The sequence below is a fragment of the Nyctereutes procyonoides genome, unplaced genomic scaffold (genome assembly GCF_905146905.1).
Source record: "Nyctereutes procyonoides isolate TBG_1078 unplaced genomic scaffold, NYPRO_anot_genome, whole genome shotgun sequence".
NCBI lineage: Eukaryota > Metazoa > Chordata > Mammalia > Carnivora > Canidae > Nyctereutes > Nyctereutes procyonoides.
The window spans coordinates 33679818-33705477 of record NW_026575047.1 but is presented as its reverse complement, the minus strand read 5'-3'; the positions used below and the strand labels follow the sequence as shown (position 1 = coordinate 33705477).

Genomic DNA, 25660 nt, shown 5'->3' with positions numbered 1-25660 from the left:
CTTAACTGCCAGAGCCACTCAGGCGTGCCCCACCGTTGGACATCTTTAGAGTATCTCTGGCTGTCAACGGATTGTTCAGGTCCCTTGCCCATTTATTTACTAAAGCTCTAATATTTAGGAAAATAAACTAGGGAAACTCTATTGAAGCAAATTTGTGCTCCTTTTGTAAAAAGAAGCACTTGGTATGTTAATAATGTATTTTGTTGACATTAATCTAAACATTACCAACTTGATTAAAAACATTTTCTAGAGGGAAGCAGACCTGGATTAGGTAGTGCTGTAGTCACAAACATGGGCACACCTTCTAGATCCTTCTCCGAGGGGCAAACACCTTGCTGATAGCATCTCAGGATGCTACAAAGTGCAAGGACAGGACGGAGGGGCTTGTCTGGAGAGTGACCTGCAGGCTGGAGTAGCTCCAGGATGGCTCTCAGGGATTCTGGAGCCTGTGGCTTGCTCCAGGGAATGACTCCCAGTGGGGGCAGGGGTGGGGTCAGCTAAATGTCTCTCCCATGACGTCCCTCCAGCTGCTTGGCAAGCCGGGAGCACCTTGTTCGTGAGAGCTGGGCCTGGGAGGTTTCCTCTGGGGTCTGTTTCAGTCCTGAGAACCCGACGCTTTCCTGCTCATTCCAGTCTCCTGGCCCCATCTCAGGCTGCTGACATTTTACCTCTTCAAGTACCGCCTCCACCATAGCATCTTCCCCAATCAACGCACCAGGTCCAAACCCCTCCAGGCACCTGTTGGGGTCTCTCCCTCCCTAGACTGGGAGGACAGGGCTCAGGCTTATTTCCTGTCCTCACTGCATCTGATAGGACGCCCCTTGGGAAGCCTTGCTGAACCGCTGACCTCCCGGTAATTAGGTTTCCCAGTATAATGCAGCACCACTGCCCGCTGCACTTCAGCTTCCTCACGGGGTTCTGGTGAAGATTAAAGAGAGTACTGGAGAAAGTCACCCCATCTTTGTTTTACAGTCACTGAGCACAAACGTGCTAGTTTCTGTCCAGAAGCAGAGACACCAGAGATCCTCTGTGGGCTGGGAAGGTCTTCTCCAAGATACTGGGCAGGAAAGACCCATTGGGAAGGGTTCGGGTTCCCTGGGGACAGGGCGCGCTGAGTAGGGGACGGGATGGGGGGGCAGGCCTGGGGGGTTTCCCCAGCAGGGCTGCAAACAGACACTGGTGAGAGGTGAGGGCCTGGGAGAGCCCGGGGGTCGGGCTGGCGGGGGACGGGGCGGGGCAGAGCAAGGCAGGTCCCGCCTGGAGGGGAAGGACGGGGTGCGTGAAGGCCAGGGACACGGGGAGGCTGGCGAGGTCCCTGGTTTGGTGTCAGTGAGGCCTTGGGCGTCATTTCTCACCTACTCCATCACCTTGCAGGGCGGGCAGGGGGAGGCCTAGTCTGCTTAAGCCACCCCGGACGCCCTCCGGGACGAGCCCGCCCCCCCCCCCGCGGCTCGAAGCCCCTCTCCGCCCCCCCCCCCCCAGGGCGAGGCCTCCGCCCCGGGCACGAGGGCCCCCGCGCTTCCCCGCAGCGCCCGCGGCCTGGCCCGCACGACCTTGCCGCCCGAAGCCCCGGGGACGCAGCGCTCCCCACGTCGGTGACGCTGTCCCACAGCAACAGGCGTGTGCGGCGAGAGCCAGGCGTCCCCGCACCCGCAGCAAACCGCGAGGAGAGGCCGCCCGCCGCCCGCCGCCCGCCGCCCGCGGCCCGCACCGGCACAGCAGCAGCCGTAGGGGGCGGGGCCTTCCCGGCCGCTTCCGCGTCGCGCCTCCGCACGTCACCGCGAGGGGAGCCAGGCGATTGGCCAGCGGGGACGGCGGCCGCCCGGGGCTACCGAGCCGGCAGGGGCGGGGCGGGGCTCCGGGGGCGGGGCCTGGAGGGGGCGTGGTTTCGCCGGGGGAGGGCTCGGCCCCGGGCTGCGCGGCTGCGCACTGCGGTCGCTGCTGCCGTCGCGGCGCCAGGAGGGACGCTATGGCTGGCCCCGCGTGGATCTCCAAGGTGGGCGCGGGGCCGCAGTGCGGCCGGCGGGCACGCGGCCAGGGAGCCAGCGGGCGGGGGCGGGCGCGCGGGCCTCGGCGGTCGCGGGCTGTGGCGGCGGCCCGGTGCGCGGACGGTGGCGCCTGAGGCGGGGCCAAGGTCACGGCGGGGCCCGGGCATCCCCAGGAGCGCCGCGCCGGAGCCCGGCCTGAGCCTGGCGCGGGGGCCGGGGTTGCGGGGCGGTGGGGACAGCCGGCCCACGGGCCCACCATCGGACGGCGCGGGGTTTCCTCGCACCCGGGAGATCCCCGCCCAGCCCCTGCCCTGTCCCGGGGCGAGCCCCGCGACCTGGAGAGCTGTCGCTGGCCCTGACAGCTCGGGGCGCGGGCCGGGCCGCAGGGGCGCCAGGGGGCCTCGGCGACGCCAGGGGGCACCGAGGTCGCGGCGGAGCCTGCCTGCGCCTGCAAGGCGCTGCGGCTCAAGGTCACGCGCGGTGTCGGGGTCGGAACTGGGCGGCCGCGGGGTCCGGCTTCCTAGTTCTCACCCCCGTACCGTCTTGCTCTGCGGCCAAGGTCACACCGGTGACGCCACGGGAAAGTGGGCCCTCGGGTCTCCTGTTGCTCCTCACAAGCCTGGCCCCCTAGAAATCTACTACAAGCAATTCAGGTTGTTTTTGGTGAAACTTGGTGCTATTCTCCTTTTGCTTTGAGCTTAAAGAGTGACCCAGATCACTGTGATTTCATGAAAAGACCTCTGCGGGGAGTCTGCCCCAAGTCCTAGGTTTGAATCCGGACTATGCTACTAATGGGCTGTGTGACCTTGAGCAAATTACTTTACTTCTCTGAGCTTTGGATGCTCGTCTGTAAAACACCTGTACTTGCCTCACAGAGTTGTTTGAGGATCAGATAAAGTAATGTGAAAGTACTAGCACATGCGGAAAGAACTCACATCTGAAGCTTTCCCAGCAGCCACCAGCAGACAGCGGTGCTTGGGCCTCAGTAACTGGGTTCTGCTTGGCTACCCTCTCCAGACCTGGATGTGTGTATGACGGTGACTGTTATGCCACATTTGCTCCTGGAGGTAAAAGTGATTTCTGTATCACTGTCTCAGCAGAAATCAAACCTTGAATCACGGAGTTTACCCCACTTAACACCTGCTTCATCTTTGGTAGGTAGAGTGGCAGACTAAGAAAGCAGTTCTGTTGATGGTGGATGTGTTGGGAAATTTGCTTTGCCTTTATTGTGGACTGCAAGAAAAAACCCATATAGTGGTTATTCAGAAAGCAGTGGGTTGTGGAGTCAGATGAGGTTCTCCCCTGACACGGACTCCTGTGTGACCTTGGCCATCACTGGACCTCTCTGGGTCCCGCTTCTCCCTTTAGGGGTTGGAGTGGAAGGTGCCTCAGAGACCCACGCCCAGGATGCTGGAGATGCTGGGCTGATGTGGGTTTCAGTCACAGCAGTTCCTCTGTTGGAGTTCCTTCTAGACTTTTATTTGAAAAAAAGTCTGCAAGGGATCCCTGGGTGGCGCAGCGGTTTGGTGCCTGCCTTTGGCCCAGGGCGCGATCCTGGAGGCCCGGGATCGGATCCCACGTCGGGCTCCCGGTGCATGGAGCCTGCTTCTCCCTCTGCCTGTGTCTCTGCCTCTCTCTCTCTCTCTGTGACTATCGTAAATAAATAAATAAAAAAAAAACCTTTAAAAAAAAAAAAGAAAAAAAGTCTGCAGCTTAATTTTTTTTTTTGAAGATTTATTTACTTATTTATTCATGAGAGACAGAGAGAGAGGCAGAGACACAGGCAGAGGGAGAAGCAGGCTCCATACTGGGAGCCCAACGTGGGACTTAATCCCGGGACCCCAGGATCATGCCCTGGGCTGAAGGCGGGGCTAAACCTCTGAACCACCCGGGCTGCCCCTTAATTTTTTTTTTTTAATCCAGAAAAGCTTTATTTAGAGAAAACACTAGCTTTCTAAAGACATTTCCGGTTCTTTCTTTTTCTTTTTCTTTTTTTTTTTTTTAGATTTTACTTACTTACTTACTTACTTATTTATTTATTTATTTATTCATGAGAGACAGAGAGAGAGAGAGAGAGAGACTCCATGCAGGGAGCCCGAAGTGGGACTGGATCCCAGGACTTCAGGATCACAGCCTGGGCCGAAGCCAGGTGCTCAACCAGCCACCCAGGCATCCCAAGACCTTTCTGGTTATAAAATGCAGTATTTACAATAAGCCAGTTCCCGAGCAGCAAATATTTATTAAGTGAGTATCTGTCATACGTCCAACACTGTATTTGTGTTTTTAAGTTGGATTATGAAGGTAATAAAGGAAGTAAGAAGCAATGGATTCAGATGGCACAGGACAGGAAGTCTATGAGCCTGGCCTTAGTGTCCTCATCTGAAAGGGACACTAATACCTACCTTTCCAGGTTTTATAGAGATAACACCATGTAAAGTATGTACAAGTACGTTATAAAGTACAAGACAGTCTCTGCTTTTAAAAAAGCTCATTTTGGGGCAGCCTGGGTGGCTTAGCGGTTTAGCGCTGCCTTCAGCCTAGGGCGTGATCCTGGAGACCCAGGATTGAGTCCTAGAGTACTACATCAGGCTCCCTTCATGGAACCTGCTTCTCCCTCTGCTTGTGTCTCTGCCTCTTTGTCTCTCATGAATAAATAAAATCTTTAAAAAATAAAAAAATAATTAAAAAGCTCATTTTACTGGGTCATTTTAATGACTTAGATGTATACTGCCTTATTCTAAGATCACGTAGGAGAGATGACAAACATGGACAAGACTGGCTGTTAGAGAAGATGTCCTAAGTATTAAAGATGTTTGCTGGGCTGGGGACTTGTCAGATAAGAGAGATGATTGAGGCCGGCTTGTGTTTCTCCAAAAATACTCCAGAGGGAACACCTCTTGTGTATCCCATGCTGTTCTGGACACTGGAGAGCCAACAATGAGCAAAACAAAAATCTTTGTGATTGTGGATTGACATTTTATTTTATTTTATTTTTAAAGATTTTATTTATTTGAGAAAGTGAACAAGGGAGAGCGTAAGCAGAGGGAGAAGTGGACTCCACACTGAGCTCCCCATGGAGGGTTTTATTTCAGGACCCTGATCATGACCTGAGCCGAAGGCAGGCGTTTAATCCACTGAGCCACCCAGGCATCCCTGGATTGACATTTTAAATCACTTTTGGGGGCAGCTCCAGTGGCTCAGGGGTTTAGCGCCGCCTTCAGTCCAGGGCATGATCCTGGAGACCCTGGATTGAGTCCCACTTCAGGCTCCCTGCATGGAGCCTGCTTCTCCCTCTGCCTCTCTCTCTGTCTCTCATGAATAAATAAATAAAATCTTTAAAAAAAAATAAATCACTTTTGGGTTGAGTCTTTGTCACAAAGACATGGGCCTGTTTTGTAGGATTATTTTCCCCCTCTTTCTGGGGTGGGGGGGGATGGGGAGAAACACTCCTGCACATTTTATAATGTTGCCTGTCACAGAGTGGCTTTTACATGGCCTCTCTTCCAGTAGCCCATCTGTCTGTGGATGAATCATGTTCTAGGATTAAGGTTTTTGCCAGTGTGTTCTTTTGGGTCTGGCCCTATTTTTTTGGTTTTTCAGCCCAGAGAGATGACTGTAGATGCCAGGTTAGAGAATACGGTTCATTCATACCTGTTTGGCTGCTGCTTGGCATCTCATTAGTAGATGCCAGCAGAGGGTCGGGCCTTGGGAGAACTCTCTCCAGAAAGGAAGACTAAGCCACCATATGACAAATATATCTGCTTATTTGTCTAGCATGAAAAAAGTTACCTTTATAATTTTTTTTTAAGATTTTAAAAATTTATTTGTGAGAGTTAACAGAGAGAGAGAGAGAGAAGTAGAGACACAGGCAGAGGGAGAAGCAGGCTCCATGCAGGGAGCCTAATGTGGGACTCGATCCCGGGACCCAGGATCACGCCGAAGGCAAGTGCTAAACCGCTGAGCCACCCAGGGATCCCCTACCTTTATAAATTTTAATGAATTTTAGTAACTTTACCCTATGTACCCAATTTCATAATAGGACCTTGTACCAGTTTTCAACAACCAAGTTATTAAAGTTCAAAACAACCTTTTAAAACTTGCTTCTAGTGTCTGATAGTGTTGAGTGGAAAACAATATACTGGTGGTAATATCTCATAGTGGGGTTAGTAGGTCACTTTTTTTTTTCTGTATCCCCTAACCTGACAGTTAACAATAATGACCGTGTTACCTATATTATCATAAAAATAAGAAAAAATAAGTAAAATCTTCATTCTGTATGACACAGGTATCAAATGGTATTAAATAAACTTTGTTAGATTTTTGTAATTATAAAGTATAATTACTAAATCATGGGAGAAGAGTAGGCATGACATGTAATTGAAGGATCACTGGACTAGAAGTCAGCAGACATAAACTCTGGCCTCTGTGGTCACTCTGTGGCCTTAGGCAGATCCTGACCCTTGAGACACCAATGTCTCCAGCTATAGAATGAGTGAGTTGGGCTCTGGAATTTGTAAGGACCCTTCCAGTTCTAAAATTAGTGATAGCTGGGCACCTGAGTGGCTCAGTGGTTGAGCGTCTGCCTTTGGCTCAGGTTGTGATCCTGGGGTCCTGGGATCGAGTCCCACATCGGGCTTCCCATGGGGAGCCTGCTTCTCCCTCTGCCTGTGTCTCTGATTCTCTGTGTGTCTCTCATGAATAAATAAATAAATCTTAAAAAAAAATTAGTGATAGTTTTCTTAGAGTATGTGTTCACCCCAAATTGGCCCAGTAGTCAAGAACGTTGACATAAAACCTTCCAGGTCATCTGAGAAAAATCCAGTGTTTGAGCTAAAAGGGTATAGTTTCATTCCACCTTCAATATTTTTTGACAACTTCTATTCATCAAATCAACTTTAAAAGTGTATAGTACTTAAATTTTCAAAGCAAAGATAAACCAAATATTTAGGTTTTCAAATCTGAGATAGCTTGTCACATTGAGCTAATACATGAGAAAAATATTCCTCCGAAGTTCCAGAATATATGTGTGCAAACTTGCAGCAGCAGCAGCAGCTATCAGAAATGGCCTCGTCCCCACCTGTATATGGTTTTTAATTCTATGCATGACATTTCTTTGTTGATATTGATGTAGGTCTCTCGGCTGCTGGGGGCATTCCACAACCAAAAACAGGTGACCAGAGCTTTTGCTGGTGGTGTGAGTATAATTATCTTTTATTTTTTTCCTTTTTAGAAGTTTCTCAAGAAAGATGCTCTAGCACATTTATTATATAGTTTTTTGTCACCATTTATTTAAAATTAGGAAAAACTTGCCATACTTATACTGGATATTTAAATTGTTGGCTGACACGCGTAAATCCATCCGATTGCTTGCACATTTAAGAATTATGTTACAGCTGGCTCTGTAATGTCTTAAAGGAGCCTGGTTAAAAATAGAAATTACCCTTGAGCCTACCCTTGAGATTACTTTACAATCTCATTTTCGTAAGATTGGTTTTTTTTGAAACCAGTACAAGTTGAGAGAAAATTGTTGAGAAGCTTCAAAACCTGCTTTGCATTTTTATTTTATGAGCTTCCCTAAAAACAGTAGATTGACCGCTAATTAGGAATGCCTCAAACTCATCTGAGCCCTGTGGGCTCATATGTCCTCATGCAGTCTTTATAGACTGTTAAGTTAGTGGATCACCTATTTCTCATGAAATCTGCTGCTTTTAGAATCCCCAGCATTAGAATTCTGTGCTTTAAAAGCTGATAACCACATTTTTAGAGCATTCTAAGACTGTGGGTCAGTGACTTCCTGTTTGTTTTTATTTTACCCCTTTCTCACAGAATCTGATTTGGATTTCGTAATTCCTCTACTCTCATATAACTCTGTAAGACCTGTTTCTTCCGCTTACTTTCTTTATCGCGGAGGAAAAGGAGATTCTTCTGGTGGCCTAATGCCATTTATTACTATGTGTTGGGAGAACAGGAAGAAGAAGCCAGAGGGTTCTTTGGCTTGGCTTATACAAAAGATGCAGAAGGAGGCTTATGCTTCACGCACAAGGCTGGCCATGCTAGCATTTCTACGCACTCCGAAAGCTCATGAGACCATCATTACTCTCCACTATCACCTGAAATGTCTGTTTTGTGAAGATATTCGCCTGGCAGGGAGGGGATTATATCTGAAAGAAAAAAGAACAGAAACTAACTTTTAAAAAACTTTCTTCAGTAATACAGAGGAATTCAGAAATAATGAGTCTACCTGCTCAGTGACTATCAGTGGAAGGCAAAAGGCCAGGGACACTTGAATAGTGATTTCTTAAAAAATGTAGCACAGGCAAGGAAAACTGGAAAAGATGGGGACCACTGTCTGGGCAGACTTCCTGCTGAGAGAAGGTTCCCCTGATAATGACACGTATTGTCTGTAGATGGAGGGTGGGGTCTGAATATGATCTTAACTCCTTGAAATCCCATTATGATTTCCCTTTACACATTTTTATTTCTACATTTGAAATGCTGGCTGGATTGTTTGAAGCCTCTGTAATAAACCCCTGATGTTACATTATAAACACACTTGCCATTCTAGGTCTACCTCAGACTGCTGGCATGACCGCACTTTTGCTGTTCTTGTAGGTCGCACATAAAATCTCTGCCGGGCTCCCTCAGATGACATTTGTCATGGAGGAGCCAGTGTCTCTGCTGAAAAGCAGAGGACACCCCTGCCCCCCCTCCGGCGATTGGAAGTCTGATTTTCTCTGAGTTCTAGAACAGACTGCAGCCATATTCTGGAAATGTGTCTGAATGTTTTTTAGCCTGAGTGGGTTGGGTGAGGACCTAACTCTCCAGAATCCCACTGGAGAGGAGAGCAGTTGCCTTCATGAGAAAACCCCTGAATTTCAGTGAGAGAACATTGTGGAAACTTTGTTCTCTTTGGTTTCATAGACTTAATTGGTCTCTTTGTAGCTTGTCTGAAATGTGAATTGGGAAGTCTACTTAGTAGTTTATTTTTGTTTTATCTAAAGAGCATCACTTACGTTTTTTCAAAGCCTCAGAACTCAGGTGAAGAGTAGAGATGAGTCTCTAGAGTCTCGCCTCCATCTTGGTGAACTCTCCAGAGGGACATCTCTTTACTCGAAGGCCTTTGGGTCTTCTTGAGCCCCTCACTGCTCCCCACCAATGAACTGGATTTCTCTGTCAGTGATGTTCTTTCCCAAACCTTCCAAAATTAATCCAGACTGTCTTTGCTGATATCTCACACTCAGGTTCAGACAGTCACTTTAATTCCAGGAGATGGTATCGGCCCTGAGATCTCAGCTGCAGTTATGAAGATTTTTGATGCTGCCAAAGTAAGTGCGTTTAAAAAATGCCTTTAATAATAACATGTACAGATCTTTTCTTAGCCAATTGGAGTCTCAGGATAAGTTACTCCTGTTTGTGTAAAGTGGGGAGGTTAGTGCAGTGTGCACAGGCTTCGTTGGACTCAGTCACCTGAGCAGTGCTGTTGCATGTGTGGGTCTTGAGGCCCTGCCAAGGCACCTGTCTGCCTCATATCTGCCCTCCTGCCAAGAAGAATAAAACTGATATTTTAAAAACTGTAGATGAGATTTTTGAAAGATAAAAAAAATTCTTTTTTTTTTAAAGATTTTATTTATTTATTCATGACAGACACAGAGAGAGAGAGAGAGAGAGAGAGGCAGAGACACAGGCAGAGGGAGAAGCAGGCTTCATGCAGGGAGCCTGACGTGGGACTTGATCCCAGCTCTCCAGATTCACACCCTAGGCCAAAGGCGGCACTAAACCGCAGGGCCATAAAAAAAATTCTGAAGCATTATTACCATCAAGTAGGAGGTATGATTATTCTAATATCCCAGCCTCCCATGCAGCAGATAGTTAAAAATGCTTTTGTTTGGGGAATTCGGGAAAGTTGGTTGTGTTTGACATGGCAGCTAGGCAAGGTCCTGTGCTATCATGATACCGCCCACTGTGGGGTGAGGACGGAGATGTGTTTAAACCATACATACGGGGCAATCTGGGTGGCGCAGCGGTTTAGTGCCGCCTGCAGCCCAGGGCATGATCCTGGAGACCCGGATCGAGTCCCACATCAGGCTCCCTGCATGGTGCCTGCTTCTCCCTCTGCCTTTGTCTCTGCCTCTCTCTCTCTAGCTGTGTCTCTATGAATGAATGAATGAATGAATGAATGAATGAATAAATAAATAAATAAATAAATAAACCATATATACTTAGTTTTCCTAACCATGATCCTACAGAGGATCCAAGGCTGGGATAGTAGCAGATGCCCCAGAGAACTGGGTGCAATTGCTCACCTGCCGTCAGTGCCAGTGGGGAAGGCTGGGGCTCCTGAGCAGCTTACATGCTGTACCTGGGGTTTTTAACCAGCTTTATTGAAGTACCCCACAGTTTGTCTGTTTGCAGGGTGTGGTCCAAGTCCGTAGTCTGCAGCGCATGCAGACTTGTACAGCCAGCACTGTGGTCTAACTTTAGAGCATGCTTAGTCCCCAGACAGAAACCTGACCCACCTTCACTCCCGCTGCCCATCCTGCAACCCTCTCAGCGCCCTCCCCCCTTTGCTTGCCCCAGGCAGGCACTTGTCTACTTTCTGTCCACACACTTGCCTCTTCTGGACATTTCATATGAGTGGGGTTTTGTACTATGTGGCTTTTTACGATGGGCTTCCCTCACTTAGCATGTGTTCCCTGGGTTCCTACGGCAGGCATACTTCTTCCTTCCTTGCGATATTCTTTTTTTTTTTTTTTTTTAAGATTTTATTTATTTATTCATGAGAGACACAGAGAAAGAGAGAGGCAGAGACACAGGCAGAGAGAGAAGCAGGCACCATGCAGAGAGCCCAATATGGGACTCGATCCCGAGACTCCAGGATCACGCCCTGGGCTGAAGGCAGACACTCAACTGCTGAGCCACCCAGGCGTCCCTTCCTTGCAATATTCTAATCGTAGCCACGTTAGGGCTTTTGAGAGATAAGTGGGCAGGTGGCAGCCAGGTTTGAACCAGACAGGGTAGCACAGAGAGGCGCTCTGGGCACCCTAGGGAGTGACACCTCTTCGAATGCCAGGAACTTTCTGGATGTATATTATGTGTTTTCACTCATTGCATCCAAAGTTGGAAAAGTTTGTAATTGTGTGCGTGCCAGTCACTGAGCAGCTCACTGTGCTCTGTGCCTTGACATCTAGGCGCCCATTCAGTGGGAGGAGCGGAATGTCACTGCCATTCAAGGACCGGGGGGAAAGTGGATGATCCCTCCTGAAGCCAAAGAGTCCATGGATAAGAACAAGATGGGCCTGAAAGGTAGTGGATGCGGTGGCTCCTATGGGTTTCTGCTTCCAGTGTCATGTTTCTGAGAGATTCTGTGTTGAAGCTAAATAGGGCCTGGCCGTATTAAAACGAACCATCCTGTGTGAAGCAACGTACTTCTTTCTGTTCTCAGAATGTCTTTATTTGAATGCTGCTAACATACTGTTATGTTAGTTTCAGGCACACAACCTTCTCCACGTGTTGTATGGTGCACCCCAAATGAAGCTACTTAGTTATGGTCAGATTGCTTTCATTTGGGGTGTATTGTTCCCCAGTAAGAACGTTCAAGGGTTACTGGCCAGTGTCAGTGAAAGTGTATATTTGTGCTAGGTTTATCTTCTGCACACTTTTCACGTTTTTATTATTTTAATTAATACATGCTTCAGGTCATGATTCAAAATACGAGCATGTACCTGATTCCCATTCAATACAGGCTGTAAGTCCAGACAGATGTAAGTTTGAATCCCATCCCGCTTACTGCTGGGAGGCTTAGGCAAGTTTCTTACTCTTGCTTTTGATATTTTGTTTTTTTTCCCCTTCACTTTTATTTTATTTTTTAAAGATTTTATTTATTTATTCGAGAGAGATAGCACCAGCAGGGAGGGACAGAAGAAGAACCAAACTCCACACTGAGCAGGGAGCCCAAGGTGGGACTTGATTCCAGGACCCTGGGATCATGATTTGAGCTGAAGGCAGACACTTCACCCACTGAGCCCCCCAGGCACCCCTTTCCTTCACTTTTAAATGACAGTAAGTGTTGTTACCTCATTGGTAGGGGTGAGGGTCAGATACTGCCGAGCCTGGCCCTCTCCCATGAGGTATGCAGTGTTACTAAGGAGGGCAGTAATGTTCCAGAAAGGTTCCATGGAACTCTTCCTCCTTCATTTGAATCAGGGAGATAAAGTCAGAGACAGACACCCTCATGGTGGCCCGGGTAGATTAGCCGGTGACCTGGGAGTGCCTGAGAGTGACAGCCATGCTTAGAAAACAGAGCACTGCCTGTCCTTTCAAGTGACCCTTGGTCTGTTGTAAAAGTGTCTGTTAGTTCCTAAGCATGCATGTTACATGTGTCACACAGCTACTTATCCAAAGTTCTAGTGGAAAAGTGAAACAAGGAAGAATTGGAATTTCAAATAAATGTTCTGTACTTGTGTTTATAAAGAAGAAGAAAACCCCAGAACCCTGTTGTCATCTGGGTGCTCTTTACTACAGGCCCTCTGAAGACCCCAATAGCAGCAGGCCACCCATCTATGAATTTATTGCTGCGTAAGACATTTGACCTTTATGCAAATGTCCGACCGTGTGTTTCAATCGAGGGTTACAAAACCCCTTACACCGACGTGAACATTGTCACCATCCGGGAGAACACAGAAGGAGAGTACAGTGGCATAGAGCATGTGGTATGTTCATTTCACACACTTGCACTTGGGACAGTTTTTCCGATTCCCATTTGTTGGACACATCTCGCACAGACAGCTGCCTGTGGCCTCTGCAAGGTGTGGGCATGGGCCTCAGTCCTGGCTTGGCGTCAGGCAGTGGGGCTTGGACCCAGGCCTGGGGAGTGCCCTCTGTTGTAAGTTTGAATCCTCCAGTTCACAGCCGTGTTCTTGGGCAGGTGGCCACCCCTGCACCTCAGTTATCCTCATCTGTTCAGGGGGCCTTATGTTACCTACTCCATGGGGCTGGGGCGGGACTGGGGCTGATGATGTTATTAACCTCTGGGACGCCCCACATTGGGGTGCATCCTCACCGGCCACGGCCCAGCGCCAGGCCAGTCCAGTGAGGCAAGGACCTGCTCTTCAGATCGTGGATGGGGTCGTTCAGAGCATCAAGCTCATCACTGAGGAGGCGAGCAGGCGCATTGCTGAGTTTGCCTTCGAGTATGCCCGCAACAACCACCGGAGTAACGTCACAGCTGTGCACAAAGCCAACATCATGTGAGTCCCGGCCAGAGCCCCACGTGCTCAGGCGGTTGGTAGGGGCGGGGAGTGATCCAGCTTCCCTTTCTTCCCCTCAGTCAGCGGGTCCATGTCTCTTTCGAGTCTCATGTCCTGTGTATGCAGCAGATTGGAGGGTGGGAGTTCAGGTCCTGGTATGTTAGGAGAGACTAGGCATTATCAGAGAAGGATGCTGGAGTCTGGGTCCCCATGTGCTGTGACTGTGGTGTACCCAGGCCATGCAGTTCAAAGGGCAGGGGCACTCCTGTTGTCCAAGTAGACCAGGGGAGTGTCTCTAAAATGGTCACACTGGGACTGCCTGATGAATGGTTTGTGGTTGTCTTCCTGCTCACTCCACTGCTTAAGGCAGCTCCGGGTGTGTGCAGAAACCGGTTCCCTGACCTAGGAAGGGGGTTGAGCATGTGCAATAGTCCAACCACTTAAATGATTGATTAAGTTTATCTTTTAAAGCAATTTTAACATTTTCTTATTAATAGATATTTCTTAATTCTTGCTGGACTTAGAACTAGTTAAAAAGCATAGTCTTTTATTATGATAAAACGATTTTACATTTTTATTCCCTTTTGTGCTTCCGGAAATATTCTAAAACATTTTCAGTTTGCATTTTATTAACTGCCAAAAAAATAATTTTAATATAATTGAAATCTGACGTCTGGGCTTCTGAAACATTTCTTGAACTTATCTTTACTCTCTGACCTGGTCCTTTTCTTTCTGCAAGTCTTTTCAACAATTTTTATTTGATTAAATACAGGCGAATGTCAGATGGGCTTTTTCTACAAAAATGCAGGGAAGTTGCTGAAAACTGTAAAGATATTAAATTTAATGAGATGTACCTTGATACAGTATGTCTGAATGTAAGTATACGTGCTTGCTTACCTGCTACTTTCTGCGGCGTGCTGCGGATGCAGCAGTGTGCCGTGTTGGTCGCTAAACACAGATTTGTCTCTTACAGATGGTCCAGGATCCGTCCCAATTTGATGTCCTTGTTATGCCAAATTTGTATGGAGACATCCTTAGGTGAGTCCAGCTATTCCTTTTTAGTCTATAATTTATTTATAAATGTCCTAAAATGAATGTGGCTTAAGGAGTTTGAATCAATTTTTATTAAGTATAGCGTGTGTCATATGAGTTTGATCCTAGCGATTTGGGTGGTGATGGCAGTGATTAGAGGTTGGATGGGTTATTCATCTGTTTGTCAGATCAGCTCTGGGCTGTTGTCCCTCCTCCCATGCTGAGATGTTTTGTTGGTTGATTGATTTTGCCGTGTTATGTATAGCCCTTGGGTGGTCATTTTTACCAAATTTTTGTGACTTTTGGTAGAATTGCAGGCTTACAGAAAAGGAAAATTGCTGTGTCCCTGGCCCCCACCACCTGAGTGCCCGCATCTTAGCACCCCTGCTCCTCCCCTCCCCCTTCATCCCCTTGTCCCTTGCCCCACAAAGGTGGCCACTATTCCTTCTCCACCTGTTAGTGGGTATTCTGCTGTGAGAATAAGCTTCTCTCATTTATTTGCATCCGTATTTGTATCAGTTTGACTCTTGGATACAACTGTGAGTTACATCCGACATCACCATCATTCATACTGGCCGGCTCATGGCCCTTTGAGCTGTGTTGTGTCCCCTGGGCATGGCCTACTGTGTGCTTTCTGAGACAGTACACTGCCCCTTCCTGACTGTGGCCCTGGATCAGCTGTTTCTCAGGGAGCTCTGCTTCCTTTTGGCGGGAAGTCTGGGTGAGGTGTTTCGTTTTCCAGAATACTCTTTGAAATGTTTTTCTGCTGCTAGCGACCTGTGCGCGGGATTGATTGGAGGTCTTGGTGTGACACCAAGTGGTAACATTGGAGCCAACGGGGTAGCGATCTTCGAGTCGGTAAGGCCCTGGGTAACCGTGAAGCCGCGGTCACAGGAATGGCCTGAGGCCAGGGTGGGTTATCTGCATGGATATGGTTCAATTGTTGAGTTTTCCCTGGGGTTCAGGTTTTATATAAGCTTATTCATTGATTTCCTCCTTAATTTTGTATCCTTATCATTTATTATGTCTTTCCTCAGTTACATTTTATCAGAAATCAGAAAAGATTGTTAGTCTGTGTTTTGTACTTTTTCTCTGCGACTTTGGCTATTTTTCTGAGCCTTTACCGCCAGGACCCATATCTGATGAGTTGGGCACAGTATCCGTTGCTGTTGCTCATTGATGAGGAGACAGGACCAGGCCCAATGTGCTGGGAAGAGGCTATTGGCTGTCCCCCGACTGTGCTTGTGTTCCCCACCGCTAGGTTCACGGAACTGCCCCGGACATTGCTGGCAAGGACATGGCCAACCCCACGGCTCTCCTGCTCAGCGCTGTGATGATGCTGCGCCACATGGGGCTTTTTGACCATGCTGCAAGGGTTGAGGCTGCGTGCTTTGCTACAATTAAGGATGGAAAGGTATCAGTCGTCTGCCATACTTATGCTGTGCCAAATACCTTCTTTTTTTTTTTTTTAGTATTTTATTTATTCATGAGAGACACAGAGAGAGAGGCAGAGACACAGGCAGAGGGAGAAGCAGGCTCCACACAGGGAGCCCAATGCGGGACTCGATCCCAGGACTCCAAGATCATGCCCTGGGCCAAAGGCAGACGCCAGACCACTGAGCCACCCAGGGATCCCCCCAAATACCTTCTTGAACACATTTTGTCTGGGTGAAAGCAACAGGCAATGGCACCCCGAGCACACTCAGGCCTTGTGCACACATGGGAGTGTGTTTTGTGAAGAGAGGAGCCCCATGTTTCATGAGGGAGGGGTCAGGAAGCTCTGATGCGGAGACCTGTGTGCAGCAGGAAGACCTGAGATTTGGGAGCCAGATCCATTTAGGCCTGGATATCCTGTTGGCAGTGCCCGATCTGGGCCAGGTCCCTGCTTCTACCCGCAATAAACATGTGTCATGTACATCGTGGGGTCTGCAGAGTGTAACCCAGCAAGCAAAGCTAAGGTCCAGGCCTCAGGGGCTGGAATCTCAGGGCAGATCCAGATGCTGTGACGTGGTACACAACATGTGTCTGTGTTAGGAAAGTAAAACAGAGCTTTTCTGAAAGTAATCATAGTGGCCAATAGAAACAAAGTACTTGCATGGCTATGTTTTTTATGCTTCTCATCTCCACAAACCTCTCCTGTGAAGGAGATGCTACAGTTAATCCCTTTTTTCTTTTTATTTTTTATTTTTATTTTTTAAAATTTTTATTTATTTATGATAGTCAGAGAGAGAGAGAGAGAGAGAGAGAGAGAGAGAGGCAGAGACACAGGCAGAGGGAGAAGCAGGCTCCATGCACCGGGAGCCCGACGTGGGACTCGATCCCGGGTCTCCAGGATCGCGCCCTGGGCCAAAGGCAGGCACCAAACCGCTGGGCCACCCAGGGATCCCTAATCCCCTTTTCTAAGTGAAGGGACCGGGCACAGAGAAACGGATTATCCACGGTCCCATGGCTCCTTCATGGCAAAGTTGGGGCTCGCACACAGGCTGGCTCTAACTCAGCAAGCTTTGCTGTTCCAAGCATGGGCAGAGAGTACAGGGCTCATGGACACTAGGCTGGGCCTCCAGGGCCTCGGATTCGTTTCTAGAAGCTATCCCACCAAGCCCCCAGAGCCCAACCTGCTCTGCAGAGCACCGCCTCAAGTACACGGTGACCCTTATAATTGTGCAGGACACAGTGGGACAAGAGTTAAGTATCTCGAGATCCCTTCAGACTGAAGGGAGGACAGGCTGTCAGAGGACCCAGGGCAGTGTGGCACAATTTCTCTTCTAAGGAGGAAAGTTGGAGAGGCAGTGATTGAGGGGTGCTGGGCCGGCTCCACTGGTGGAGCACAAGATTCCTTATCTTGAGCTCATGAGTTCAAGCCCCACACTGGGTGAAGAGCTTGCTTAAAAAACAAGTTAGTGGGGATCCCTGGGTGGCTTAGTGGTTTAGCGCCTGCCTTTGGCCCAGGGCATGATCCTGGAGTCCCGCGATCAAGTCCCACGTCAGGCTCCCAGCATGGAGCATGCTTCTCCCTCCTCCTGTGTCTCTGCCTCTCTCTCTCTCTCTCTATGTCTATCATAAATAAATAAATAAATAAATAAATAAATAAATAAATAAATAAATAAATAAATAAATAAATAATTGAAAAGAAAAGAAACACTTAAATTGTTAAAAAAAAAGTGATTCAAACATTACCTTAGTATTTGTTTCTCAGCTTCCAAAATATCTCAAAGTATGTTTTTTTTTTTTTTAACTTTAAAAATTCCCCAAGGGATTTATGCTTTTGTTTAAATGTCCACAATCAGATGTTTTCTTAGGATCTACTGTATGGAGGGAAATTTTTGGAAAGCCTCCTGGCTTCCCTGTGTGATGAGAGCGTCTTGTCTTCCCCAGGTGTTTTGTGTGCGCTCACTGGACCCTAGTCTTCCTGGGTGGGAACACAGTGCCAGCCCGCGGCCTCGCTCTTCCATGGGTGGGGAGCCAGACTTGCCCTGCCAGCATCTCACCGGGGGGCTTTCCATAAAAACAGCCTTGTTTTGGTCGAATGTGTTGGTGCATTTTTATCTTTACTTTTTCTTTTCTCAGAGCTTAACAAAAGATTTAGGAGGCAACGCAAAATGCTCAGACTTCACAGAGGAGATCTGTCGTCGAGTACGAGATTTAGATTGAGGATCCAGCGAATGGAGTCTGTCCGTCATTCCCACCCGATGCCACAGGCACCTGTGCTGGCACCTCCTGTCTTGCACACATTTGGTTCTCTTCTTTCCTGACAGTACATTTTTAGATATGGCCTTTTCTTAACAAAATCTGTGCAGAGGGTGCAGGTGACGTCCCTAGGCCTGCTTTCAAAGGACTTTCCCTAAGCGCTTGTTTTATTTATTAAATGTCTATCCAGTATATGTTTTTTGTAAACTCTTAAGTGGACTGTATCGTTTGCCATGTTAATCATTTTAACACTTCAGTTAAAATGGTTTCTTTAGCTATAAATACGATACAGAATTAACAAGAGAAAACAACTTTTTTCAGAAGACACTGTTTTCCTTCGTTTATGAAAAATGTAATAGAAACAAAACAGATTACAGACATGATTGCACAAGGTAACATTCTTATAGAGCTAAGTGGGCATAGGAGGTTTCCTGGAAAGTTCAGGTCAAAACCAGTGACAACGGCATATTTTTTAGTGATGTGGAAGTAGACAGGTGGGTCCTTCAACGTGGATTACTGAGTGTGAATAAAGATTTCAAACCCAAGCACTATGTAATGAGAGATGTATTTTTGGTAATAAGACATAGGTAGTATTTTGGATACAAAGACACGTGTGTTCAGTTACTTTGTTATCTGGAGATGCACCTTCATGGCCAGAGCTTTAATGGAGGGCAGGGGCGGCCTTTCCACTGGACATGTGAAGGTGAGGAGTCTCTGGTGCAGAGCCGGCTACAGGAGCCTGCAGCATGACTCACCCCCCATGGCAGCTGAAGGACCCCACCGGGAATATTCTGGCTGTGAGGGGCTGGGGGTGCTGGCTGGCCTGCCTTGTCCCCATGGCACTGAGCCACTGCCCTCCATGTGCCATAGCAGTGCCAGTGAGAGCTGAGCCCGCAGTGGGGGTGGGCTCTGCTGCTGACCTCTGCCCCTTCCCCTCCCCCCCGCAGCACAACTGTCCTTTATGTCAGACTCTAAGTCACTATTTTTGTGAAAAGCTATGCGACCCCCACAGCAAAGGCCACTCCTGTCCTCTCCTGCCCCTGTGTGGCATTCAAACCCCTGCACTTTGCACACTGCACCCAGAGCACAGGGGATTTTTAGCATGCGTCCCACCTGAGTATGTTTAGGCTTATAAAGCAGACTTCAGGCTCACATGTATTTACTTTGTTCAGGCTGCAGCTTCCTCTGTTGTGTTGGATCGCCCTAATAAAGACTTCAGAACTGACTGAGGTGCATGCTTTCTCCACCTGTCTCCTGGCAAGATGCCGGAGGTCCCTTTGTCTCTGGGTATTCAGGGTGCAGGGGGCTAGTGTCAGCCACTTGCCTTTACAGAATATTCCCCTCAATGCTCTCCTGCACCTGTGCTTGTCCCAGGGTGTCGATGGTCACTCACGCCCATGGCACACTGTCCTATGGCTTAAATACCCACGACTCTGGCCTGGCCTGCCTGCTCAACCAGCAAGAAAGATTGGGTACTTGTTGGCAATTCTGTTAAACAGTTTAATATTCAAATTACACTCAGTACAATCAAACAGGCAGCAGCAATTTATTAAGCTTCAAATCAGTTGGCAATTGTGAGGTGCCCGAGTACCTGGACTCGCAGGGCAGGGTCGGCAGCAGCCACAGGATTCCAGAGTCAGTCTGCCGTTAGGTGAGTTAAACTGTTGGCTTCCCTGCAGGACACAAAGTCACTCTAGCCGCCCTTCCTCTGCCTCCCCCAGCACACAGCCTGCTCACTGGACTGTCCCCCTGCCTGGGACTCAGGCCAGCCACCCGCCCTATAGTTTTGGGAGGACAGCTGATCTCATTTGTCACCTGAACAAAAAGCAGTGCTCAAAATTAAAACTATGCACGTGTGAAGCTTCTTGGCATCATCAGCTACTGTTGGCATCAGACCTGGCGGAGGGCCATGCCAGTGCCGTGTCTGGACGTGGAGGCCTCACAGCCTTGCCAGGAGCTCACACACCCAGACTAAGGGGCTCAGGAGAACCCTCCAAAAGGCCTGCTGTCTTCAGCGGAAACTGGGAGGATGGCTCCAGCTCACTTTCTCTGCTCGTGGTAAAAGGAGTCGATGATGTCTTTATACTTGTCCAGAACCGTGAACCGTTTCAATTTCATCGTGGGACCTGAAAGAGTGATTGGAAGGAGGAAGTGAGGCCTGGACTCAGAAGTCTGGGAAGGGGTGTGGACAGGGTCCGGGACAAGGCCAGCCTGCAAGGTGGTGCCCATGACCCGTGCTCCTGGGACTGCACCCCGGCATGGTCCCAGCAGAGTGATATGCATCACAGAGGACTGGGTCCTGGCACAGCCCCGATAGAGGATCATGCCCGCCTTCTTTAACTTGCACCCGTTTCTCCTCCGTATACTTTCTGCTTTGTCCTTTGGGTGAAGAGATTACTCAGACTATCAAACATAACAGCAGAATGATGGTTTCTTGGTCTCTCATGGATCATTCTGGAGCACGCAAGCCACTGTGCTGTGAGCGCACAGGCAGCCTGGGGACGGCCCCTGGCAAGGAATAGAGGTCTCTGGCTAACACCCACAAGGGTGAGCAAGAAAGTGGCTCCAGTGGCAGCACCAGGCCAACATTTTGACTACGACCTTGTGAGACCCCAAGCCAGAACCTTCCCACCGCCCGCTGCCCCCGGTTAAGCTGCCCTGGATTTCTGACCCACAGAAATCAAGATAATAAATGCTTATTGTCTCAAGCTGCTAAATTTGGGGGTAATTTGTTACAGAACAGTAGTGAGTGACTGGCCTGCCACGTGGGGCATCATGCTTTGTTCGCCTGATGGGCAGGGGATGGCCTGGGCTCGTCAGGCCTCTACCACGGTCTCTGTGAGCGGTCTTTCCCAGATCATTGTTTTTGGGCTTGGTTCTTCCCTCTGAAGCATGGTTGAAAGGGCTCTGATTCAGGTCAGGGGCAGTGTAGCATCCATATGGCGCTAACACACTCCTGGTTGTGTAACTGGAGACCTCAAAGCCAATTGCATATGTTAGCTGTTTAGAGAGGATACCTGTCCTCCATGTGTTGGCACCAGACGAGCAAACGAGCTGTGGTGTCTATGGCAGCTCAGCAGCTCCCTCGAGGTGCTGGAGGCTCCCCTGGCCGCGAGCACCCCAATGTGCTGTAGCCCAGAGTGACTTCATCCATCCAGCGGGGGCTGCGCCAGAGCCAAAGGACTCCAACCCACACACTGACAGGGCCTGGTGACCGACCACTGGTCCCATTGTGATTTCAGGGGGAAATGGCCACACAGTCCCCACAATGTTAAAGGTTGTAGTTCAAATTAATGGATTCCAAAAAAACCAAAAAAAAATTAATGGATTCCAGCACACATTTTGTGAATGTGGCCGGCTCTCCACAGGCTCATGCCCAGGCACAGGGCAACTGTGACCCCCCCGCTGGAAGGAGGTGGCTGTCCATGTGTCTGTGGTTTGCGCTTGTCCTGGCTGCTTCCTGGCAGGTACCTCGAGGGCTCTGCCAAGGCCTCCAACCTCCCACGCAGCCCCTGGAATCATGAAAACAAACAAGCAAGAAAACAAACCCCTACCCAACTCTCCACCGGAGATGGAGAAGTCCTTCTGCAGAATGGCCCACTTCTGGATGTGGTAGGGTCGGGCGGCCGCATTCTTGTTGACCCTCTGGATCCCCTGCTCAATGGCCTTGTACACGGCCTCATCCTTTGTCCCCACGATCTCAGACACGGTGGTGGCTTTGCTGCCCACCCGCTGACAGAACTCCATGGCTTGCTCAGTCAGGTTGTCAGTTGGGTCGGACGTATCGGGGTCCAGCGTGCACTGAAAAGCCAGAGGTCAGGCAGGCCAAGCCTTGCTCTGCGAGACACCAGGCCTGGTCTTGCTGCCGAGGCCAAGTGTGTGGATCGCAGAGTTGTCTCAGAGAGAGGGCTGTAGAATGGATAGGCCACCCTGTGGTGGGAGGACACCTGAAAGGACCTCAGCCAGCAGAACTGCAGTCTGCCACAGGGACCTCCTGAGGCCCCACCCATCATCCTGGACTCTGAGCTTCTAGCACCTTCGGAGCTGGGCTGAGCTGGGACGATGAAGGATTGTCGAGGCAGCACTTTACCAGCCATGTTCCTGCCCCTTAGTGCACGTGGCCAACAGGTGATTCCAGAGGAAAGTCTCGAGATCTGTGGGCGTCCTGGCTTCTGACCCACGGAACCCCTGCCCCTCTAAAGCCAACATACCTTCACCCCCCAACATACCTTCAAGGTGAGAAGCATGGATAGGAACTTCCTCTGGTCCCCGATCAGCATGGCATTGCTGATGATGGGCAGCTCCGTCTTCACGGCCTCCTCGATGGGCACGGGGGGCACGTTCTCTCCACCGGCTGTGATGATTAATTCTGGGGAGGCAGGGCAGAGCACCCCAGCACAGACTTTAGTCCTGGTGCCCGGCTGACCCAGGACACCAGCCTCAGCCAAAGACCCTGGAGGCAGGAGTGGCTGACAGTCTTATGGGTACTCGGCAAGTGGGGGCATGCTCTCAGAAGCCCCTCACACCTGTTGGGGGCACACCTGCTTGAGGGGGTGGCTGTTCCACACTCAGTGTTCCCATTCTTTTGCTCATCATCCAAGACCCTGCCTACTCAGACTTCCCATCCATTGCCCCCTCTGCCCAACTTGTTCCTCAGTGGACCTTCCCCTGACCCCCTGCAAACCCTGCCAACCCCCTGCACTGCCAGTGTACCAGGTCTTGTACTAAGTGTTGCATGTGCACTGGTTCACTGCCCCCTCATGACCAGCCCATGAGGAAGCTCATTCTACAGATGGGGAAACCAAGGCACAGGGAGGTTGTTAGGTGGCATGTCTTTGTAATTATTCTATTTATTATCACAAATGTTCACAATATCCATGCATTCTTGTTGGCATGCTAGACAGTTTTTGTAATGACATGTCTGAGGTCACGTAGTGGAGCAGAGCACAGTGAGGTTCCAGAGCCCCTGCTATAAGCCTCTCACCCTGCCTACACCTTCCCAGTATGCCCTCTTGTCTCTGTCTGGTGCACCCCCTGTTCTGTGGGGGCCAGCTCAGCTGCCCCCTTGGGAAGCCTGCCCTGCTTGAGTACACGCTGGCTCTCCCTGCTCTGAGCTGCTCTCACTGTGTCCACCCCTTGTCCACCGGGTCACTCATCCAGGCTCCACCCAAGACACCTGTGTGAGACCAGGTGCGGGCACTTAGTGCTCTGGTCTCTTCTCTGGAAGGTGGCTCACTGCCAGGCCAGAGGGTAATAAGTGGGCATTTACTAAACACACTGGGACTGTCCCCCCCCCCATTCTAGTTCAACTTGCTGATCACATTGTGTACAGGTCTTATGTGGATGTTGGGCCAAGTAGGGGTGAGACAGGCCCTGGCTGCAGGGAGCTCACCAGGCCATGGAATAGGGGTCCACCCAGATGTTGAACATGAACTAGGTCTAACAGGCAGAGGGCATGTGTGCGCAGCAGGTAAGGCAGGGAGGCCAAAGCAGCAGGGGAGCAGGGCCAATCACAGGCTCCCGTGGCCACTGAGGGGTTGCCCAGGCAGGGGGCAGCCCCTAAATGGCTGGGGCTCCAAGTTTCAGGGCACCAGTGGTCGTCGGGGTGAGGTGTAGTTACCAAGGCATGCTGGCCAGAGAGGAAGCCTTCAGACCAGTAGGCTGGGGGTGGGGGGTGGGGGGCAGAGGTGGGGTGGGCGGGGCCTCAGCCTTGTCTTCCTCCTTCCCCCTCCCCTCCCACCAGCACCTTTCACCCGTTAGCAGCACAGAAGCCCTCAGCAAATGGTATAGAAAGGAGCACCTGCCAGAAATCCTCACAAAACACTCAGGAATCAAAGGTCGAAAGTGTCCTCCCCCATCGAAACCAGGAGCAATCCACAGACGAACGGGGGGTCTGTGTCTGTTCACTGCTGCTCTCAAGGCCCCATCCACACAAGACTCGAGAGAAACACTCAGAAGAAATGGAAAGGAGGAAACGAAAGTTTTGGGTATTTGAAGACAAGGTCCCAAGACCCCAGGCCTGCACAGAAATCAGCTGGCATGCCGGTGGCATGCACATGGATAACCGCAGTGTGTAAACAGCACCCCAAACATAAATTTCTTTGGAGCAGATCTAAGGAGATATGTGCAGAAGTGTCTACACCGAACACAAAAAGACAGTAAACACAAAGCATCGCCAGAGGCACGACATCTAAGGAAACAGCAGGGATGTTCTTGTGCTGGATGCCGATGACAGGAGATGCGGGCCAGCTTCCCAGCTGTGACATTTGTCTTTGCTCTTGGTGGTGTGACTGCCCAGAGGTTTGTTTTGTCTTTAATGTAGTACAGTTTTGTGAGTCCCCCTCCACAGCTCCTGTAGCAGGAGTCCCAGGTGGACCCTCCTCCTTCCTATAGGATGAAGGGTTTCTGTGTTCCTCAGAAGCAGGGAGGGCTTCGTTCTTCTTAAGTAAATGTTCTATCATGCACGAACTAGTTTATTCTGTGATGCCTTCTAAATGTGCTGGCACAACGCATGGATTCCCTGTGACTGTCTTCTGACTTTCTGTTTGCAAGGTGCTGCTGGACGGTGTGGCTGACCGTGGGCACCACGACCTGCCCCTTATGTCGGAGGCCTGGGCTCTGCATTTCCCAGGACTAGCCGGCTTCTGGCTTGGGAGACTCACGTTTTGTGATGTTGTGGAAGTAGACACCCATTTCTGTCTTTGTCCATGAATGAGGATATTCAATTTTTGTTAAATGCCTTCACAATATATGCAGACATGATGATAAACATTTTAAAGCTCCATTAAAAGGATTTGTCATATTATATATCCTGCATTCCTGAATAATTCCACTTAGTCATGATGGGTTATGTTTTATGTGCTGGCATAGGCTGTTTGCTACTATTTAATTTAGGATGTTAGCATATGTATTCATACAAATTGGTAATCTACGGTTTTCTTTTTAAATACAATCTTTCAGATTTTGGTGTCAATGTTAGACTCACCTCACTGAAAATGTGAAAGTTTTCCTTCTTTTCTATGCTCAAAATCAGGTGGAGTGCTGTTGTGATTCCTCAGTGAACCTGCTGGTCATGATGTGTTGTGTGTATGTGTCAGGGGGATGGTCCCTGTTTGTTCCTTGGGAATCCGTCTCTTTAAGTTTTACTGTCTTTTCTGGAACTGCTTGAATTTCCCCAGAAAATGATCTAAGTCATGTTTCTAAATATATCTTGCACAATGCTGAGCGATCTATTCCACGTTTATGGATTGGACGATGCAATATTGCAAGGAGATACATTCTCACCAAATTAATCCACAGATCTGATGGAATAAAAATAAAAATCTTGGCAAGTGTTTGGAGGTTGTCCTACAGATAAAGATGGAGGCTGCAGGCCTCACACAGCCCGATGTCAGGCCCAGTCACAGAAAAACTCAGGGTCCCGGGACAGGCAGCCCAGGTGCCTCCCACAGTCCCCTGGTGGGTGACGCCCTGAGGAGAGGCTGGGTCAGGGGCTACTGACCCGGAGAAAAGGCATCTGGGTCCCAATCTTTAACCATACTGTTGTAAAAGGTGGTCCAGCTGGGCCTTCCCAGGTGCAGGTCCTCACTGGCTGGCACCAAGCCACGCCCTAGGCGGCGCTCTCGACCCACCTGAGCCACTGGAGATTGTGTGTGCAGCCTCAAGGCTCAGGCCAGGCTCCCCGACTCTATCCTGAAAGTCAGTCTT

At 49.5% G+C, this 25660-nt stretch overlaps 2 protein-coding genes across 9 annotated transcripts in view; one reads left to right on the top strand and one right to left on the bottom strand.

Moving 5' to 3' along the window:
- Positions 1 to 1899: 1899 nt before the first annotated feature.
- On the top strand, positions 1900 to 18498 carry IDH3A (isocitrate dehydrogenase (NAD(+)) 3 catalytic subunit alpha). 3 transcript variants are annotated; one of them, XM_055325954.1, is made up of 11 exons: positions 1900 to 1996; positions 7120 to 7182; positions 9230 to 9313; positions 11177 to 11291; positions 12510 to 12697; positions 13101 to 13234; positions 14007 to 14109; positions 14208 to 14272; positions 15040 to 15124; positions 15528 to 15680; positions 17834 to 18498. In XM_055325954.1, the coding sequence occupies exons 1-11, from the start codon at positions 1970 to 1972 to the stop codon at positions 17915 to 17917; spliced, it is 1101 nt and encodes a 366-aa protein (XP_055181929.1). In that variant the 5' UTR covers positions 1900 to 1969; the 3' UTR covers positions 17918 to 18498. The 3 variants fall into 3 exon arrangements, with proteins under 3 accessions (XP_055181929.1, XP_055181931.1, XP_055181930.1); XM_055325956.1 differs by lacking the exon at positions 1900 to 1996 and adding an exon at positions 4091 to 4232 and having other exon boundaries at positions 9255 to 9313; XM_055325955.1 differs by lacking the exon at positions 1900 to 1996 and adding an exon at positions 4092 to 4232.
- Positions 18499 to 19475: 977 nt separating this feature from the next.
- The window catches only part of ACSBG1 (acyl-CoA synthetase bubblegum family member 1), a 48152-nt gene continuing 41967 nt past the window's right edge, over positions 19476 to 25660 (bottom strand). For 5 of the 6 annotated variants that reach the window (XM_055325951.1, XM_055325948.1, XM_055325952.1 and 2 more), the window contains 3 exons: positions 22183 to 22322; positions 21508 to 21754; positions 19476 to 20079 (listed from right to left, as the gene is read on the bottom strand). In XM_055325951.1, coding sequence (XP_055181926.1) covers positions 19994 to 20079; positions 21508 to 21754; positions 22183 to 22322 — 473 coding nt within the window. In that variant the 3' untranslated portion in view covers positions 19476 to 19993. The remainder of the gene's footprint in view (positions 20080 to 21507; positions 21755 to 22182; positions 22323 to 25660) is intronic. The other variant, XM_055325950.1, reaches the window with a different exon arrangement.